General features: G+C 46.6%; 5 protein-coding genes across 5 annotated transcripts; 2 read left to right on the forward strand and 3 right to left on the reverse strand.

The window, feature by feature from the left end:
• Positions 1-5339: 5339 nt before the first annotated feature.
• Positions 5340-8592, reverse strand: BKA78DRAFT_171842 (Spc98 family-domain-containing protein; the record flags this gene model as incomplete). Its single annotated transcript, XM_066883256.1, has 2 exons — positions 5340-8415; positions 8463-8592. 2 exons carry the CDS (start codon positions 8587-8589, stop codon positions 5567-5569), a joined length of 2976 nt encoding a protein of 991 aa, XP_066741649.1. The 3' UTR covers positions 5340-5566.
• A 699-nt stretch (positions 8593-9291) lies between these two features.
• On the forward strand, positions 9292-10946 carry BKA78DRAFT_319760 (pyridoxal phosphate-dependent transferase; the record flags this gene model as incomplete). Its single annotated transcript, XM_066888885.1, has 4 exons — positions 9292-9407; positions 9457-9501; positions 9555-9643; positions 9804-10946. 4 exons carry the CDS (start codon positions 9292-9294, stop codon positions 10748-10750), a joined length of 1197 nt encoding a protein of 398 aa, XP_066741650.1. The 3' UTR covers positions 10751-10946.
• A 1930-nt stretch (positions 10947-12876) lies between these two features.
• BKA78DRAFT_354687 (uncharacterized protein) lies at positions 12877-13401 on the reverse strand (the record flags this gene model as incomplete). The annotated part of the gene is made up of 1 exon (XM_066891777.1): positions 12877-13401. One exon carries the CDS (start codon positions 13399-13401, stop codon positions 12877-12879), a length of 525 nt encoding a protein of 174 aa, XP_066741651.1.
• A 1470-nt stretch (positions 13402-14871) lies between these two features.
• Positions 14872-16184, reverse strand: BKA78DRAFT_319763 (uncharacterized protein). Its single transcript, XM_066888886.1, has 3 exons — positions 15532-16184; positions 15171-15478; positions 14872-15132 (listed from the first exon to the last, which is right to left on the reverse strand). Exons 1-3 carry the CDS (start codon positions 16091-16093, stop codon positions 15025-15027), a joined length of 978 nt encoding a protein of 325 aa, XP_066741652.1. The 5' UTR covers positions 16094-16184; the 3' UTR covers positions 14872-15024.
• Positions 16185-16935: 751 nt separating this feature from the next.
• Positions 16936-18006, forward strand: BKA78DRAFT_319765 (uncharacterized protein). Its single transcript, XM_066888887.1, has 2 exons — positions 16936-17495; positions 17550-18006. The coding sequence occupies exons 1-2, from the start codon at positions 16979-16981 to the stop codon at positions 17900-17902; spliced, it is 870 nt and encodes a 289-aa protein (XP_066741653.1). The 5' UTR covers positions 16936-16978; the 3' UTR covers positions 17903-18006.
• Positions 18007-18241: the final 235 nt, after the last annotated feature.

Genomic DNA, 18241 nt, shown 5'->3' on the forward strand with positions numbered 1-18241 from the left:
ATACGCACATTAACAGATATATTATCCTATTAAAGGCTCTTATAGACTCTAGATATAGAGGCTATATATATATTAACAAACATAGTACTCTACACCTTATTAAATATAGGGCTATAAAGATACTACTTAAATACCTATAAGAGGTAACTAACTTTACAGGCACCTATATACTTAAGCTCACTTATTAGCTAAATATAAATATCTAGATTAGACCTTACTATAACCTCTTAGCACTACTTATAATTATAGAAATAGGTAATAATTACAATGTCTATATTAGATAGGACTATTAATAAGAGTATAGGTTTATAATTAATTATAGTACAAGCATACTAGAGGTCTAGAATCTAAAGAACCTAGGGGCCTTATAGGCCTAATAAGACTAAGAAAAGAAGATTAAGGTATTATATAAAGATAACGCGATACCTAGAGAGATACTTACACCTAAACTAAATCCTAACTTAATAACAAAGGACCTAACTAGTAATACATTACTAGTAGCTAAATAATTATAACAGCTAATTACCTAATAAATCACCTATAGTACGTAGGCTTAAATAAAGCATAAGCCTAAACCTACTACTTAAATAAGTAGATATAATATTACTCCTATTACTTAGTCGTTATACAAGAAGATGGCTTAAAAGTATAGTCTAAAGGCTTATAGCGCGCTGTTCTTTACAAGGAATAATAAAGGTAAGTAGATTAATATAGTATATAACTTTACTAATACTAACAACCCCTATATAATTAGCCGCATCTATATAAAGATCAACCGCATTATAGCTAAAGATTTTAAAGTTATAGAGAAGAAGTATACTTAACTAGCTATTAATCTAAAGATAAAGGTACTAGCTAAATATTATAACCTCTTAGAGGTCTTCTTAAAAGAAGCTTTAGATATACTACTACTATCCTACCTAGGGTTAGATTTTAAGATTAAGATTAGTAAAGGTACTAATACTATAAGTATTAGGGTAAGCTAACTATTATATTACTTAGAGCTTACTGCACAAGAGGTCAAGCGCTACCTAAAGGAGTAGAAAGATAAAGACTTTATTAAAGAATCCTTCTCTATACTATCCTTACTATATCTATTAGTATACAAGCTAGGAGGAGGAATCTAGTTCTATATTAATTACTATAAACTTAATATAATTACTAAGAAAGACTACTACTCTATCCTACTTATTAATAAGACTATAGCTCTTATACAAGGATCTAAATAGCTTACTAAGATAAATATCTAGCAAGCATTTAATTACATCCTAGTAGATAAGCAGACTCGCGATTTACTAACCTTCTCTATACTATATAGTAATTACTAATATAAGGTTATACTATTTAGTATTACAAACAGCCCTATATACTAGCAACGCTTAATAAACTAGTACCTTTTTAAATTTCTTAATAAATTCTATGTGGCTTATCTAGATAATATACTAATATTTAGTAAAACGCATTAGGAGCACTATAAGTATATATATAAAGTCCTAAAACACCTATATAAGTAGGGTCTCCAAGTAGATATAGATAAGTATAACTTCTATATATAAGAGACAAGGTTCTTAGGTATTATTATTATAGTAGATAGCCTGCATATAGATCCTATAAAGATAGAAGCTATTATAAACTAGTAGACCCCTAAAATAGTACGCGATGTAAGAAGCTTCTTAGGATTTATTAATTTCTACTATTATTTTATTAAAGGCTTCGCGCGCAAAGCTAAGCTATTTATATACCTTACTAGGAAGGATGTAGTGTTTAAATAGGGGCCTAAATAATAGTAAGCCTTTGATAGCCTAAAGGAAATAGTTACCACTACGCCTATTCTATAGCATTTTAATCTAGTATTAGAAACAATTATAGAGACTAACACTTTAGATATTAATATTAGTGGAGTACTTTTATAAAAGCACCCTAATAGTAAGGTTTGCCCTATAGCTTACTTCTTATAAAACATAACGCTAGCTAAGTCGAACTATATTATTTATAATAAGGAGCTATTAGTAATTATAAAGGCACTTAAAGCTTAGGAGCCTAAGCTTAAGTTATATAAGTAGGAACTATTTATAGTACTTATAGATTACTAAACTTTATAATAGTTTACTACTATAAAGCGCCTGCAACAACATTAAATTTAATAAAATAAAGAGCTAACTAGTTATCGCTTTAAGATTATGTACCACCCTAGTAAAGTAAATAGTAAGATAGATACTCTAACCTAATATATACAGGATTATATAACTACTAATAATAATTATAATAAGCATCTCTATTAGATAATACTTACTTCTAATTAGTTAGATAAATTATATAAATAATAGTAGCTAGAGTTAGTCGCGGCTACTATATCATTAAAAGTAAAAGGTGTAAGCCTAGGGTTAGACTAAATAGCACTAGCAATAGCTACTACTACTAAAGAGGAAGAGCAAGAACTAGAGATAACTAATACTCTAGTACCCCTAGAAGAAGACGATCCGATTAATAAGGTACCCACTATAGAAGTAGATAGTAATAATAAAGAGGTTAATAAGGATCTAGTAATAATACTAGATAAGGTTCTTATAGCTAATTAAGCTAACTCTATAAAGATAATAGCTCTATATAAGGCTATAAAAGACCCTAAGTCCCTATATAAGATATAAGATTAGCTTATTTATATTATAGGTAAAATCTATATACCTAACTATACTAACCTAAGGGCTCATCTCCTCTACTATATATATAGATAGCCTATACTAGGTTATCTAGGCCTATAGTATATAAAGAAGGTTATTAGTAAACACTACTGCTTTCTAAAGATAGGAGAGATAATTACTTAATAGTATTATAATTATAACTTATATTAAAAGAGCCATATTATATAAGAGATAAATAGCTATATAGAACCTCTCCCTGTTAGTAAGCGCACGTGGTAAGACCTAACCTTAAATTTTATTACTTGCCTAGAGAAGACTATAAATAGTAATAATGCTATTCTTATCGTATGCGATCAATTTAGTAAAGCCAAGTATTTTATTAAATATGCTACTTATAATGGTGGGATAAGTGCCCTAAATACTACTAAGCTACTTTTAAAATAGGTGTTCTCTCTATATAGCCTCCCTTACTTAATAGTATTAGACTAGGGACCTTAATTTATCTCTAAGGTATAGACTAAAGTAATATAATATCTAAAGATTAAGCTTAAGCTCACTATACTATATCACCCGCAATTAGATGGATAAACTAAGTAGGTAAATTAAGAACTTAAGAATTATCTCTACTGCTTTATAAATTATAAGTAGGATAATTAGGAGGACTAGCTACTAATTATAGAGATAGCTATAAATGTACTTTATAATAACTCTACTAGTAATTTACTATTCTTTGTTTATAACACGTTTAAGCTATATATAAGTTTTAACTATATATCTATACCTAAAAAGCCTTACTTATATATAAAGCGCGTAGCGGCCGACCACATTAAAATAATTAAAGAGATATAGAAGTATATATATAACATCCTAACCCTTATTAAGCAATATTAGGCTTTCTAAGCAAATAAATACTAATAAGACCTAGGTATCAAGGTGAATAATATAGTCTATATAGATGCGAAGTATATAGATATAGGTAGACTATATAAGCTTAGCTACTAATAGATAGGTCTATATCACGTAGTAACTATATAAGGTAATTAGATTATACTAGACCTACTATAGGGTTTATACTATATTAATAAGTTTAATATTAAGTATCTTACACTCGCTAGAAATAACTTACTACTAGGCTAATATAAGCTACTACTACTACCTATATTAGATAATGAGCACTAAGAGGAGTTCTTTATTAAAGAGGTACTTAATATATATATTGACTATAGCATACTCTAGTTCCATATTAAGTAGGAGGGATATCTAGATGAACTAATATAGTAGAATATAGACTTTAGTAAATTTAACAGTGCTAAGTTACAGATTAAGAGGTAGTATAAAGAGAGCAAGTATAAGCACTACTTACTAACTAGATAGACCTAATTTAATAACGGCTAGTCCTTAGGATAGGGACCTAAAGAGGAGGGGGGTAGTATAATAATTCTTAGTATAGATAGATTATTATTATAGGTAATATTATAGGCTTAGGCTGCATAAGAATTCTACTAGTAATTTACCTTACTACTCTAAGGCAGTAGGGTACATGATCCTTACTTAGCTACATGCATGCCTAAGTTACTACTATACCCTTAACCCTCTTATAACACCACCTTTAGTACATCTAGCTTAGTAACAATTATTGCTACCTCTTTTAGCCCTATCTACTAAGTTTGTAGCATAGAGTAGTAGAATATCTATAAAGTTTAACTTATAAGTAATATTAAGTATAAGAATATAGCCCTAGCTGCACTTTATAACTATTTAAAGAGATCTCTTATATATAAAGAAAAGAATTAAGACTTAGTTCTTACTATTAAGGTTATACTTAATCTCCTAGTTATTATCCTACTTAAACTTATAGATTATATATTAGAGGTAAGTGGGTAGACTCCTTTATATCTTTAATTACTTAGTATATAGGTTCTTAATATTATTCTTAGTAATAAGAGAATTAGGATCTTTATAGAGGATTTAAGTATAAATCTACTTTAGGTAGCTAGCTATTCTAAGGGTCTTAATATAATTCTTTCTCTTATTAGTAAGAGTGGCCTAGTAGTAGGCAGGGTAGGTAAGTATATAGAGGAATAGTAGATAGTTATGCTTATTAATCTTCTACTTAATAACCTATTATATATGCTTAAGGTTATTAGCCTTAACTAAGTAAGTAAACTTATAGTTAGTAGTGTGTATGCTAGTCCTCTCCCTCTAAAATACCTATAATATATACTTGCTAGTGTGGTTATACTTATAAATAACCTCTTTAATAATATCCTTCTTAGTGAGCCTTTTTTTCTATATCTATATAGTATAGCTATAATCTTTTACCTAGCTAAGTAGCACGCTCTTACCCTTAGTAGTAGTTAGGTATATATCCTCTATAGGTGTTTCTAGTAGTGGTGTAAGGTTGTACTTATTAGGATTGTAATCTACTATTATTACAGGTAAGTAAGTAGTAGTAGGGTGGTAGTAGTAGGTATAGTGGGAGTTAGTTAAAGAGTAGTAGTGGGAGTTGGTAAGGACAACAGCAAGGTGCTTAGTGGACTACCCCACTAGAAGCCCTTACACTAAGCCTAATTTAGGGGGGGGGTGGAAAATAGCCACTTGGGGGGGTGGAAATTATCCTTCCCCATTGTTCGATGGGTTGGCTGGTGGATGGTTGTGTGTATGTAGGCACGCGTTTCAATACTCCTTTTTTTCTTCATCCTGTTTCCTTTTTACACTTCGGGTTCTATATTGTACAATGTATTGTGTAGTAGCTGTCATTTGGCAAACAAACGTCACGTCTTGTTTCGATACCATCTCGCCTCGTCGTTCGTCTTCTCGTCCAAATAATGATGCGTGCGCTATCTACAGGCCCTACTTCCCCGAGGGCTGGCTCTTGTGTTGCGTAGATACTTATCTACACACACACACAACCGCCAAATCCTCTACCTACCTCCCTGCCTCCCTCCCCCAAACACACCCTCATAATACCCACTCAGCTCAAGGCGCAGCAACAACCTCTCAATCCCACCAACAGCCGGCTCACCGCCTCCCTTCGCCGTGAGCAGCACTTTCTGTCTCGCGCCCCTACTACTCACGCTTGCGCTGCTGCCGGCGGCAGTCGAGGTAGAGGAGGAGGAGGCGGAGGCGGTGGAAGACGGCGCGGCGCGCTTGCCAACCAGGCCCCTACACACGCTGACGAAGACGGCGAGCTTGGCGCGGAAGGTGGCGTGGAGGGCGGCGATTTCGCCACTCACTTTTGCCGCCGTCGCCGCCGCCGCTGTTATTTCCCCCGCCTCACCACCGCCATCACCAACAATGGCCGCAAACTTGAGGACCGCGTCGAAAATGTCTTCGAGCAGCGCCTTGACGGGCCGCTGGCGGCGCCGCAGCAGCAGCGCAAACAGCATGGCGTCGAGGGTGCTGTTGTGGGCGGCGCGGAGGGACTCGAGGCCCTCGAGGCCGATTGTGGTTGACGAGGAAGAATCGACGACGCGCCGCTCGATGCCGTCGAGGTCGGCCTCGAAGCGCGTCCAGGCGGCGGCGACGCCGTCGTCGAAGAAGTAGGCCGCGATGGCGGTGACGAAGTGGTGGGCTTCGAGGCGGAAGAGGGAGGCCGTTGTTGAGGACGACGACGTGGGAGTGCGCGGCAGCTGGTGCGTCACGACGAAGAGCATGCGCGCGAGGCGCAGCAGCAGGCGGAAGCACTGGTCGTACTTTTCGAGGATCGGCGGCGTGAGGACGAGGTGCAGCGGCGGCGGGGGCGCGTACACCAGCCGCAGAAAGTCGAGCGCGTACAGCGAGTGCGGGTCCATGACCTTCTCGATATCTTCTTGCGAAAGCTTGCGGATGGAGAAGGAGAGGTCGCCCGGGAGGTCGGGGGATTCGCGCGCATTGTTCGAGCGCGACGACTTGCCCATGCTTTGCTGCTGGAGCCAGCGGCGGTAGAGTTGCGAGGACTGGTAGCTTTCGCTCAGCACGCCCATGAGCGCCAGTCGCAGTTCGGAGCCCGCCGGAGGCCACTTGGTCGAGCGCGTACCCAGCTTGAGACCCATGGGGGCTCCGGTTCTAACGGTGCCGCGCCTTCGTTCTGCGGTTTCGAGCTCGGGACTGAAAAGTGCGGATGTCAGGCGCGACATGAAGACACCGTCACCGAGTAGTTGGTATTCTCTTTGGAGAGAAATGTGCAGCCGGAGATGATGTGATTGAAAGAACAGTCGGAGAGTGGTGGCATTGACAAGGCGGGCTTGGGCGAGGAAAAGAGGAGTCAGGGAGAGTGACGGTGTTAGAGACAGAGGTGGCGCAAAAGTGTGCATGTTGTCGGCCGTGGAGGTGCTGGAGATGCAGGTAAGAACAAGTCGATGTAGATTTGTCGAACCATGGACCTCCTCGGTAGGAGGAGCTTGATCGAACAATTCCATGGTCTCTTGAAGTTCTCGCTCATACCCCGGGGATTGTGGTACCAGCGGTTCGACTGAGCGTTCGTCTCGTCTACCAAGTCCGCTATCTGGACGGGTTGAGCCAAATTGCTTTATAGCATCTGCAAGATCCCTTTCGTATTTCATGGCCTTTGCGGAAATGTTTTCCAAATCTTCCCATCCAAACTTCCACTCCAAAGACGGCGGCTCGACCCCCACTGACCGTGGTTTGCACAAAGGATGTTGAGGATGGTGCTGTTCCAAAAAGCGCAAACTCTTTCCAGTCTCAAACACCATGCGGCCGTCTTCGTCAGAGACGAAGGCAGGCATGTGTTCCGATCGGTATGTGTGTTCAACAACATCAGGTCCATCCTCTGCAGGCTCCTCGATCTGCACAAAGGTGTCCTTGACGGATTCTGGGGTGAATTCCGTGTTCAAAGCGTGGCGTAAGCCTGCCCACTCGGCGGCGAACTCGAGCCACGGCTCACTGACGCTTTTCAAAATTTCCTGGAAAATGGACCTGAGAAAGGGATCTTCTTGCTCCATTTCCTGGACCCTCCAGTAGAGCACTGATATCATTTCTTCGTTGGACCTCGAAAACTTGACGGACTCGATCAAATGTCGGACAATGGCCAAGATCCGATGTGGGCGTTGCAGGAGCTGCTGTAGTTGGAGCACACTGAGAATACATGCTCGCTGGTCTCCAAGGTGGTCCTCCATGACAGAAATAATGGTTCCCACTGCTTTTGCCAGCGCTACCTGCGAGGGAAACGCCTGACTGGACTTGAAAGTCTTTTCAGCAAAGTCTCTGAGATAGCGGAACGTGGAGCCACCCTCTACAAAGTGGTGCATCAGACTCTGGGCAGACTGCAAGCTCAGTCCGGATACTCTTGCGTCGCGAATCGCCTGCAAAAAGGTATTGCCATCGCGGTCGTATTTGAAGAGTGCCGATGAACGCCCTAGGCCCAGATTGAAGAGTGACTTGAGAACCACATCTGTCCGTACAATTTGTCCCGATGGCACAGGCCGTGTCGTATCCTTTGCCTGCGCAACGGCCTCGTCGAAAGCCTCGGGGCCTGCCTCGGCGAGATAGCCATGGCCGGGCTCTTTGAATCCTGGCTTCTCAAAAAATTCCCAAGTGTGGAACTTGATGTCGCGATGCGTAGGTCCAAGGTCTGTGGCAATCTTCCAAATGTCCTCTTCCAATGTCTCTGTTTCCTCGGGTTGCGATGTTGGCAGCGACGACAGCGTCGACTCCTGGACGGAGTCAAGGTCCTCCAAGGGACCGTACTGGAAGGAATCGAGGTCTGGAAGGCGGAGATCGTATTGAGGGTCCTTTGACGGGGCATATGGGTTATCAACCTTGATTCGGTTGACTGCGGCGCGTCAGCAGTTGCGACTGGGGAGATGCGACAGGACTCACTGTCCAGCTCCGGCTCAGGGAACAGGGTGGATGCCGACTCGAGATCGGGCAGCGCAAACCTCGAGGAGCGCCATAGCGCAGGAACGGCAAAGGCGTCGTTGTCTTGGTCAATGTCAATGTCGTCCATGCTCCTGGTTTGCGACGGGACTGCGGGCAACGCGTTGTTGGTTGGCGCGCGGTATTGGGAGCTGCGCTCGGACCACCTTCCCGACGTCAACTCTTCCGGCTCTGGCCCGTTTGCTCTGCCCAGACGACTTTGTTCTGATGCCTTGCATCAACTTTGAATATCAATCCGAATGCTTCAATACGGCGTAATTTTCCAATTCGACTCCCGCACTGCCAATCCCGCGCGAGGGAGCTGTTCATCCTCATCATAGGATCTCTGCCAGGCAAAGAGACAAGAGCATTGAGAGGCTCTCCATTTGGTCTTTCCAGCTCGACGACACATTTACATTGTCTTCCGCGGCCATGGCAGCTTCAAGATCTGCAACCCCGACGTCAACGCGATTCTCCGTGTTCGGACGTTGTTCGGAATCATCCGAAAAGGCGATAAGGAGATGTGGCTTCACTCGACACAGTGCAAGCAAACAAAAAGATTGAGAATGCTGTTATCGGAGAATTGATCAAGTAAGCAGCATTCTGAACTAGTAGTTCGGTGCAATTCGTCCCAAGCCGCGCAGAGCCATACGCGCATGGCGCGCAACCCCGCACTTAGCCTCAATCGGAAAGTGGGTAGACCCTTATATAGACTTTCTTCTCCTACTTGTCGTCACGACATTCAACGTCTCTCGCTTCGCCAGTCTGTTCCTTTTCATCACATCAGCCAGCCATGTCGTCGACCTTTGATGTTGCCGCGATAAGGGAAAAGTTTCCAGCCCTCAAGCAAAAGCAGCTGTTTTTCGACAATGCTGGTGGAAGCCAGATTTTGGGCGATGTCGTCGACGCGTAAGACTGTTATAACCACGCACTCTTTGTAGAAGCTGATTTGGGATAGCATTGTGTCGTATCTTACCACTACCAATGTGCAGCTAGGAGCTAGGTGAAGAGCCCTGTATTGTGTTGCCTTCTTGGTCACTGACGTTCTCTGTTCAGCTACGCTGTGGGCCAGGAGTCAACCAGGAAGTACTCTCAAGGAGTTACGGCGGCGGCGAAATACATCAATGCAGACCCGGATGAAGTTGGTAAGGCGCTTTATGTTACAAATTGCTCTTGAATCTCTTTCTCCGTCTCTCCTTTACATGTTTGGTCCTCGTACAGTACAACGCAAGAGCAATCTTTTCGAACAGCATCAAACACAGATCAGGAGCCCTGTGGATCAAAACATCTCTGACTAAGCCTCAGTCATTGGTTCCTCGACAACCCAGCTCCTCCGCAACCTCTCCGAGGCTCTCGACTTCTCCCCCGGCGACGAAATCATAGTGTCGGCATTGGACCACGAAGCCAACATTGCCCCCTGGGTAGCCCTCGCCGCCGCACGCTCCCTAACTCTCAAATGGTGGACTCTACCACCTGGGACCGCGAATCCGATTCTCACGCCTTCGTCCCTCGTTCCCCTTCTCTCCGCCCGGACTAGGCTCGTGACTTGCACGCACGCATCCAACATCCTCGGGACCATCCAGCCCATCGCCGCCCTTGCCGACACCGTGCACACAGTTCCCGGCGCCTTATTCCAGGTCGACGGCGTAGCCTACGCGCCGCACGGACGCCTCGACATGCGCGCGCTAGGCGTCGACTTTTACACCTTTTCATGGTACAAGGTGTACGGGCCGCACGTGTCGCTGCTGTACGGGCGGCGTGGGGCACACGAGGCGTCGGTCCGCTCGCTCGGGCACTTTTTCAACCCATCACAGACACTAGAGCAGAAGCTGGGGCTGGCGGGCTCCAACTACGAGCTCACGGCGTCGATCCCCGTCGTCGCGGCCTACATGGAGCAGGTGGGCGAGCACATCGCCGCGCACGAGCAACGCCTGCAGAGCATTCTCTTGGACTACCTGCGCTCCAAGCCCGACGCCATCACCATCTTTGGCGTCCCCGAGGCGGACCGCGAGAAGCGCGTGCCCACGGTCAGTTGGATTGTCAAGGGCAGGAGTTCGAGGGAGGTGGTCGAGGCGGTGGAGAAGGCGTCCGACTTTGCGTTTAGGTGGGGCCATTTTTACAGCAAGAGGCTGCTGGACGATGTGCTGCAGGCAGGCGAGCATGGCATCATCCGCTTTTCGATGGTGCACTACAACACGGAAGAGGAGGTCAAGCTGTTTGTGGAGACTTTTGATCGGGTGGTTTTTGGATAAAGAGATGAGACTCAGTTGTTGTTGTTGTTGGATGAGTTTTGCAAACTAGCAGTCAGGCGAGCTCCAAGCCCAAAAGCAAAGGGGTCTGGGGAAGAGTTTTCGACACACTAGAGCTACATACATGCAGGTTGCGCAAGAAATCGGCACTATCTGCGCCAAATGAAATGTCAAACCGGCGCATCTTTCAACAGCTCCACGCTACCTTCCTACTTTACAACCATAACCACCAACCTCGCCCCCTGATTCTCCTCATCATCACCAGAACACACATCACCACCGTCCACCACAGCATTTCCGACACGCCCGACCAACACTTCTCAACCCTCTCCTACCACACGACCAAATTTTGCTGCTGTGGCGAGTCCGCCGCAAAGGTGACAGATACCGCAAGAGCCAATACTGCCGCCCCGACTAATCCCCAAGGGCTGCCACCACGACTCGCCTTTGCGAAAGACCGCCGCGCCAAGGGCACCGAATCGAATGGGAATTTTTGCAGCGGCTCGATACATGTATTTGACGTCTTTTTAACACCTCTGCACTACTTCGCTTTGTCTGCCACAAAGGTTAGAACATAGACTGTCAAATAATACAAAAGCCAGAGCTTCTAGGACCAATGGCTTGTCAGAATAAAGAACTGAACAAAGCAGAATTTTACTGATGGTAGTATACAATGGGGATATCCATACCATGAAATTGGGCTTCATTGATTTTTTATACTCTAGCAAAGGGGTCCTCTGTCTTTCCATACAGGGTCTGTTTCCTATTATCCACTAATATTCAATCCCACTCAAAACCCAAATTCCATTGGTCTCCGAGTTTTTGACCTAAACCAGAGCGTTCTCGGGGCATCAACGCGAGCTTGTTCTTCGTCCCAAGTCGTCGAGCAGTTCGTTTTGCTTGTAGCATGAATCCAGTAATGAGCCCGTACTCTAGATCCAAGCGCTTGAACGGGAGACTTTCGAAGTCGCAGAAAGCATCCTCGATCGTGTACCCCCCTTTTGAGCGCTGCAATCTCATCCAATTGAAAAGGCCCTTTCCTTCCTTCGTGCACCTGCGCTGGCTGTCGGTCAAGTAAAATTGGTACTATGCGTGCGCCTCGCCCAAATAATGCCAGTAGAGGAACTGGTGATTTGGTGCGTAAGAGACAGTACAAGCTTACTTTAGAAAGCAAGCTCTGAAGTTCAGCGAGTGGTCGAAAGGAAGCGTCGCTTCTTGTCAACACTGCTACGATCGATGAATACCGCACGCAGCTCATGAGTTTTGGTTGCAAGCTCGACCACAGCGTCGCCGTAGCTCGAGATGATGTCGTTGGCGGTATGCTCGTGGGAAAGCTCGAAAAGTTCACAGATTTCGGCCTCTCGCATTTACTGCTCGAGAGTTGCAGACGCCACCACCTCCAGTCGGGGTGTCGAGTATCAAAGGATATCATCTTCGGTTCAACGCCTAAGTCTTTCCATTGGAGCCATGCCAGCCGCCGATCTCAGTGCTTGCCCCGCGTTGAATATTTCCTCCGCATCCAAGCCTGCAGTTACATTGAAACTCTTGCATCATTGTTTGCCAAATCCCTTTTTCTGCCACAAAATCTGGAATGTAGGCTATTAAGTGATAAAAAGGGCTAGAGCTTCTACAACTGATGGTTTATAAGAACAAAGGACTGAACAAAGCGGAACTATACCGATCTTAGTACACAATTGGGATATTCGGAGACTGTGAACTTGGATTTTGTGGCTCTTTAATTGTTGAGCAATGTGCTCTTCCATATATCCACGCAGCGCCAGTTTCCCACCATCCACCATCACTTACCCGTACCAAAAGCCCAGATTCCGTCGTTGCCTGATTTCTTGACCCAAAGCAGAGCGTTTGACGGAGCTTCCACAGAAGAGAATTTGTCGAGTGTGTAAAAGCGGACCAAGTCCGTCACGCTGGATAAACCATTCTCGGACAACCAAAATCTTTTCCCAGTCGTCTTTTCAAATCGATCGTTTGCGTTATTGAGTGAGAGCCTAAGGTCTTTGTAATCGCCTTTTGAGGTGAAAGGGACTTGGTGGACTATGCACCGTCTGTTAGTCCCGCTGCGGTACATAAGAGATGGATCGAGCTTACCGAAGAGGAGTGTAGTATGAGGGTTAGTCAGTGTTCGAATTGAAGTGTCGCTTCTTGTGACCCTTGATGCGATCGGTGACTTCCATACGCAGCGCATGGTTCTTCGTCGCGAGATCAACCACAGCTTGGCCGCAATCGGAGATGTCCTTGTAGGCGCACTGCGCGCGGGAAAACTCGCGCTCGATGTTGACAAAGCTGGGGTGGTGGTTGTAGCCTTCTTCGTATTCTTCAATCAGGTCGGAAAGGAGGGGCGCAAGCTCATCATAGAGCGAGACTAGAGGCATCGAAAGGCTGCGGAGAGGGACATCGTTCTTCACAATAAGAACCGCCGCAGTAAGGTTGTTGTATTCGTTAAGGTTCGCGTGAAGCAAGCGGTTCTCGCGCTTCAGGTGTTGAGCGTTGAGACGCAGACGCGCCGTCTCGGATCGATAAAGCTTGTTGAAGTCGAGGAGAGCATTGTTGGCCCAAATGCAGTCTCGTTCGAATTGAGCGCTTGAACTGTGAGCCGAGCTCGAGGCTTCAGCGTCAGAACGAGGTGGCGCACCCATTGCGCTGGTTGTGTTTGAAGATGATGCGTTTGGGTGCAGTCTGCAGTGAAAGAGGTTGTGCTGATGTTGTGGAAGAGAGAGAAGAAGAAGACGAAGACGATGCTTGGAGCGAACTGAGTAGGGACGGCGGAGCCACCACAACACGGTAGGCGCTCGGGCCGCTTCTGCATTCACAGGCTCCTTCCCTTCACTTCCCAGCGGAAGCCGCAACAACACTGCAGTCGCTTCGTAGCCGAAGCATCGACAGCTACTCCCACAGAACAATACAAAATTCACAAATTGTGCGCGCTACTCGTTCGCGTTGAGCAATGAGCCGCCGACGCCCAGTGCCTTTGAACAGATCAAGATATCGCCCTCCTCAGCTGTGTGGCAGCAGCCTTTTCTGCTTTTGAGCGACATGTCAATTAGATGTGCCGAATCATAGCGCCTTCTTGCTCCTTGATGGCCTTCGTAATTCTGGAGAATGTCACCCAGATCATGTCAAATACATAGAAAAAATTCGCTTCCCTACAAGAAGCTTGCCAACAGATGGCGAAAGAAGTGTGTCCTTGGAACTCTTGCGGAAGCATGTGATGATGAACTATTGATGTGTTTTTTGAGCGGCTGAGGTGGTTGAAGACCAAAGTGCGCAACATGGACAAGAGCTTGGAAGGCTTTGCAGTCATCGGGAGAGAGCCCGCCAAAGAAACGGGACGTTAAAAAGACTACGCGAGTGTTGTTGTGGCACAGAGAGGAGAGCGGCTTGAGAAGTCAAAGGGCAAAAGGATGAGCTGGAGGAAGCTCACCAAAGGTCAAAAGGGCAAAGGGAAACTTTGCCAACCGACATCCGCACCAGGCGGACGGCAGTGGTATGAAACCCACCCCCTATGGACCAGGAACCCGCTGGACTGGACATCAGTTCGGTTCGCGGTACGCCCCACTCCTTCTGCCCGGAGGCATACTCGGTGCGCCGGCCCAGTAACTATCGGTTCGGGACTGGGAATTGAACCCAGGTAATCGCCGGATGGACGTAGCCCGCCTCTACTCCCACTACGCCATCCGGACTATAACTGCCGCCAGGCTGATATTGGGATTTAGCTCCGCTCCATGGGTATTAATACGTTTGGGCGGTCACAGCCACTGCTAAGATTCCTGGATCTGGCACGTCTTTGAAGGACGGCTTTGGCCTGTAACCGTGAGCTCATTCGTACTGCCTGTAGGTACATGCCACGCGCCTCCTCCATGGTGTTGATCCAGCTTGCGCCATCGTCGACACCTGGAGTCGTAAGTGACCTGGCGTCAGCTTCGCCTCGAAGTGGGCACGTTCCAGGAGCGTCACCACTTCTTCAGCTCAATGCTCCATTCAGTGATGTCAACTCCCATTCCGAGACTAACATGACCTCAACAATAGCAATTCATGGCTCTGTAGAAGCGCTCCCCAGTACAAATTTGAAGTGTGTGCTATGAATGGTTCTTTGTCGCTTTAATCGGGCCATGAAGGCATTTCGAATGTTTTGATGCGTTTATTCTTGCTGGAGTGCTGAATTAAGTTGAAATTCGCGACAAATTTGGGTGCTTGAAGTTGTCTGCCGTTTGAACATCACGGGCAAATCATGCGTCTAGCTCGAAGTCATTTGGAGCTTCTCACTGGAATGTCTGGCCTTTTTCAACCCTTTCCCCCAAGGCTCCTCGAGCGCAGGATTCTGTGTCACTCTCATCGTGGTGCTGACTACCATATTGAATACCACCGTACTCCCCAATCACAAGATCCATTTTTTGCCAGTTTCGACGTCCTTTGCAACCCACAGCCGAGATCCACCAGGCGCCGTCTTCGCATCATGTGTGTTGTGGTTACAGGGCACGGAATCGTCAGCGAGCTCGATTGCTACGCTGGTTATGGGGATGCCCTGTCCCAGGAACGATGGCACATAAACAGGTGAAAGAGGGTGGTAGACAGCTCCTTCAATTCCCTCAACCGGCATTGTCTTCCTGAGGACGAGGTCGCGGCCGCCGCAAAGCTTTTCAAGCTCTCGAAGACCAGCGAAGGGGCCGTGCTGGGCGACCTGGTCGCTGCGGACCTCGAACGGGACGGAGCGCACTATTCATTGTCAACCAATTATCCACATGCCGCATTGCCTCATAGACGCTTACCAAATGCGTCAGGGTGTGCCGGACCTCCGTTGATGGCCTCGAGCCTCTCGCGCTCAGGGCCAATGGCCCGACGAATCCAAATGGTGCTCAAGTTGTAGTTCTTCGTCGCCAACTCTTGGATCATCTTTGTCAAGCGACACATGTAGTTCTCAGTCGCCTGAGCATGCCTGAAACCCTTCCAGATCATCTCAAACTTTGCATCCGTGCGAAACTGCTCTTCGTTGTCCTCGATGAAGTTGGCAAGCCTCGGAGCCAGCTCGTCGTAGAAGGAGGCGCACGGCGACGACAGCGACCTGACGGGGCTCTCGGAAAGGATTCTAGCGACAGCGGTGGTGATCGATTCTGTGTCCTGCTGGTCGGAGGGAGCAAGGAGGGAGTTCTCGGTCGTCAGTACGTGGACAATTTCGCGGAGCCTGGTCATTTCGGCTTTTTCGAAGCACTGAGCGTCGTCGAGAAGGCCTTTGGCGTAGACGTACTCCTCCTTGAAGATCTGAGTCTCATAGGAGAGGGCGATGTTACTCAGTGCTGCGGAGAGCTGATTGGGGTCGTGGTTGGAGCTCATGTTGACGGCGTCGTGTTCATGGATTGGTGTGAAGATGAGATGATGTGTAGGAGCAAGCAGACCGGCGGGCTTCAAAATTCGCAACTTGGGCGGAAGAAAGATGGAGGGTGTCGCGCGGCGACAAAAGGGCAACTGCCTATCCTGCCCAGGCATTCACCACCAAAAGCTCGGGCCATCTGATTTCGACAACATGCAAACCTACACTTCGACTCGGTTTGCGCTACAATCACCAAACAACCCAACTTATCAAGTGATGCTTTGCAGGATATACACAATACTATGGACTTTCAAAACGAGAGAGATTTTGCAAAGGACACCACCACGCTGCAAGTCCGGTTCTTTTAAATCGCCTGGCCGAGGTTTTCACTGCTGTTTGTTCGCAAATACAATTGGTTGCGACCAAGAAAGCTCTGGCCTCATCTTGAATGTGACATGGGACTATGCAAGTCAAGTTGAGCTTCTCAAGCGCGCTGACATGTGGATGCGCTTGCTTGTAGCCCCTGAATGCTCCTGCCGCCTACAAATACGCGCTCCCTCCGCCCCAAAGAGGACCCTGATTTGTTGGGAGCCTTCAAACAGAATCTCAGTCGCAAATGGCTATATTTTAGCGTGTTCCTCATTATAGAATCCCAATGAGTCTCGGTAGCAGACAGCGAGTGAAGAGTAAAAGGGAAGCCACTGCATCGCGGCGGTTTGCACATCGCTTTTATCTTTTATCTGATATGAAACGAAGCGAATAAACCAACCGCAGACCTTAAGCGAGGTGGTCTGAGCTTTCGAGATTCCACGACTTCCTTCCATCTTTCGTCGTCCCTCCATGACTGATCTTCCTCATCGACCACCTCGCTCATCACCAGAGCAGGTCAAGCCTACGCACTCCGGAAGATGGACGATACCGGAACAACAGACGAGCGTTTCGCGGAAGAGTCCGCAAGATTGCTAGACGCTCTTGCGAATGCTCAGAGCTTCAAGAAGTCGGAGGCGTCCCGCCTCAAGTCAATCACCGACACACTGCTGCACGAAAACGATACGCTCGAGAAGAACATCCACTCTGAGACACCTGAGATTTCGGACGAAGTTTCAACCATCATCAACCAGGTACCCATCAAAGCGCTCACGATGCCATCCAATTCCTTCTTCGATTGTCTTCTCCCGGAACTTGCGAACTTTGAGATCGACTTCGACGACGACTACGGCGATCACAGCGACTATGCCAAGATCATCACTGGCTTTCGGCGCCTCCAAGCTAACGAACACGGTTTCAATCAAAATGCGAAGTCAATCCAGCGCCTTGCGTCCGAGAATTACATTTTGCGCCTGCGCAACATTGCCCTTGCTACCCCAGATGTGCAGGAAAAGCTGCTCCGCATCCACGGCCACCCTTTCTGCCCCATGACTTTCCGTAAGTTAGCTTTATGAGTTGAACACTACCTATTTGCGCTGACTTTTTTTGAAGGCCGCAATGTGCCACACTACATCTCAGACGAAGAGCCAACCCCACTCCATGACCCTCACGCCGCATTCGTCGAGTTTCGAGCAGCTCACAATGGCAAAGACTTGGTTTTGAGGGACCTGCAGATGGCTCCTGGTACCTCTGCGACCCAGGTGTTCTACCATCCGTTTGACGACAGACACATTGCGCCGCTTTGGGGTATGGGAGTGCAGAATGACAATGCTGACACGGTCTGGAAGCTCGCCGAAGAGGGACGATTGTATCCCCTTGAAGGATTGGTAAACGTCGGACCGCAGGAAGGACAGAAGTTGTGGGCTCCCCAGCTCTCCAGGGAGTTCGGCCTCAGTACGGACTAGGACACAGGCTATGGACACTTGGGAGGGAATTTTTTCTGCTTGGCCTCAGAGTCCTTGCCCTGGATCTGTGCCTCTTCATTCAATGCAAAACCCTAATCACCAGGCCTCAAACTGTGTGCTGTTGGCATGAAAGATGCACCCAGACATGGGAAGGCATCACCAGTGAGAAACTCCTGATCGGTACTGACCATCTCTTTCTTGCAGGCCGCGAAGTCCCTCACTATGTCTCAAGTGCTGGGCCCCCGTCACACGAAGATTCCTCCACCGCTTTCAAAGAGTTTCAGGCAGCCAATGGAGGTAGAGATCTACCCTTAAGGTACTTGCAATTCGCACCCGCAA

This window comes from Phyllosticta capitalensis, assembly GCF_038381095.1.
Source record: "Phyllosticta capitalensis strain CBS 128856 chromosome Unknown BKA78scaffold_8, whole genome shotgun sequence".
In the NCBI taxonomy this organism is placed as follows: domain Eukaryota; kingdom Fungi; phylum Ascomycota; class Dothideomycetes; order Botryosphaeriales; family Phyllostictaceae; genus Phyllosticta; species Phyllosticta capitalensis.

Excerpts from the sequence above, each read along its gene's own strand:
- BKA78DRAFT_319763 (XM_066888886.1), bottom strand. The coding sequence starts at position 16,093 with ATGAGCTCCAACCACGACCCCAATCAGCTCTCCGCAGCACTGAGTAAC. Across the intron at positions 15,479-15,531 it reads GGCACACCCTGACGCATTTG|TGCGCTCCGTCCCGTTCGAG; the intron begins GTAAGCGTCTAT and ends GACAATGAATAG. Across the intron at positions 15,133-15,170 it reads GGCTGTGGGTTGCAAAGGAC|TACGGTGGTATTCAATATGG; the intron begins GTCGAAACTGGC and ends GTGATTGGGGAG.
- BKA78DRAFT_319765 (XM_066888887.1), top strand. The coding sequence starts at position 16,979 with ATGGACGATACCGGAACAACAGACGAGCGTTTCGCGGAAGAGTCCGCA. Across the intron at positions 17,496-17,549 it reads TTTCTGCCCCATGACTTTCC|GCCGCAATGTGCCACACTAC; the intron begins GTAAGTTAGCTT and ends CTTTTTTTGAAG.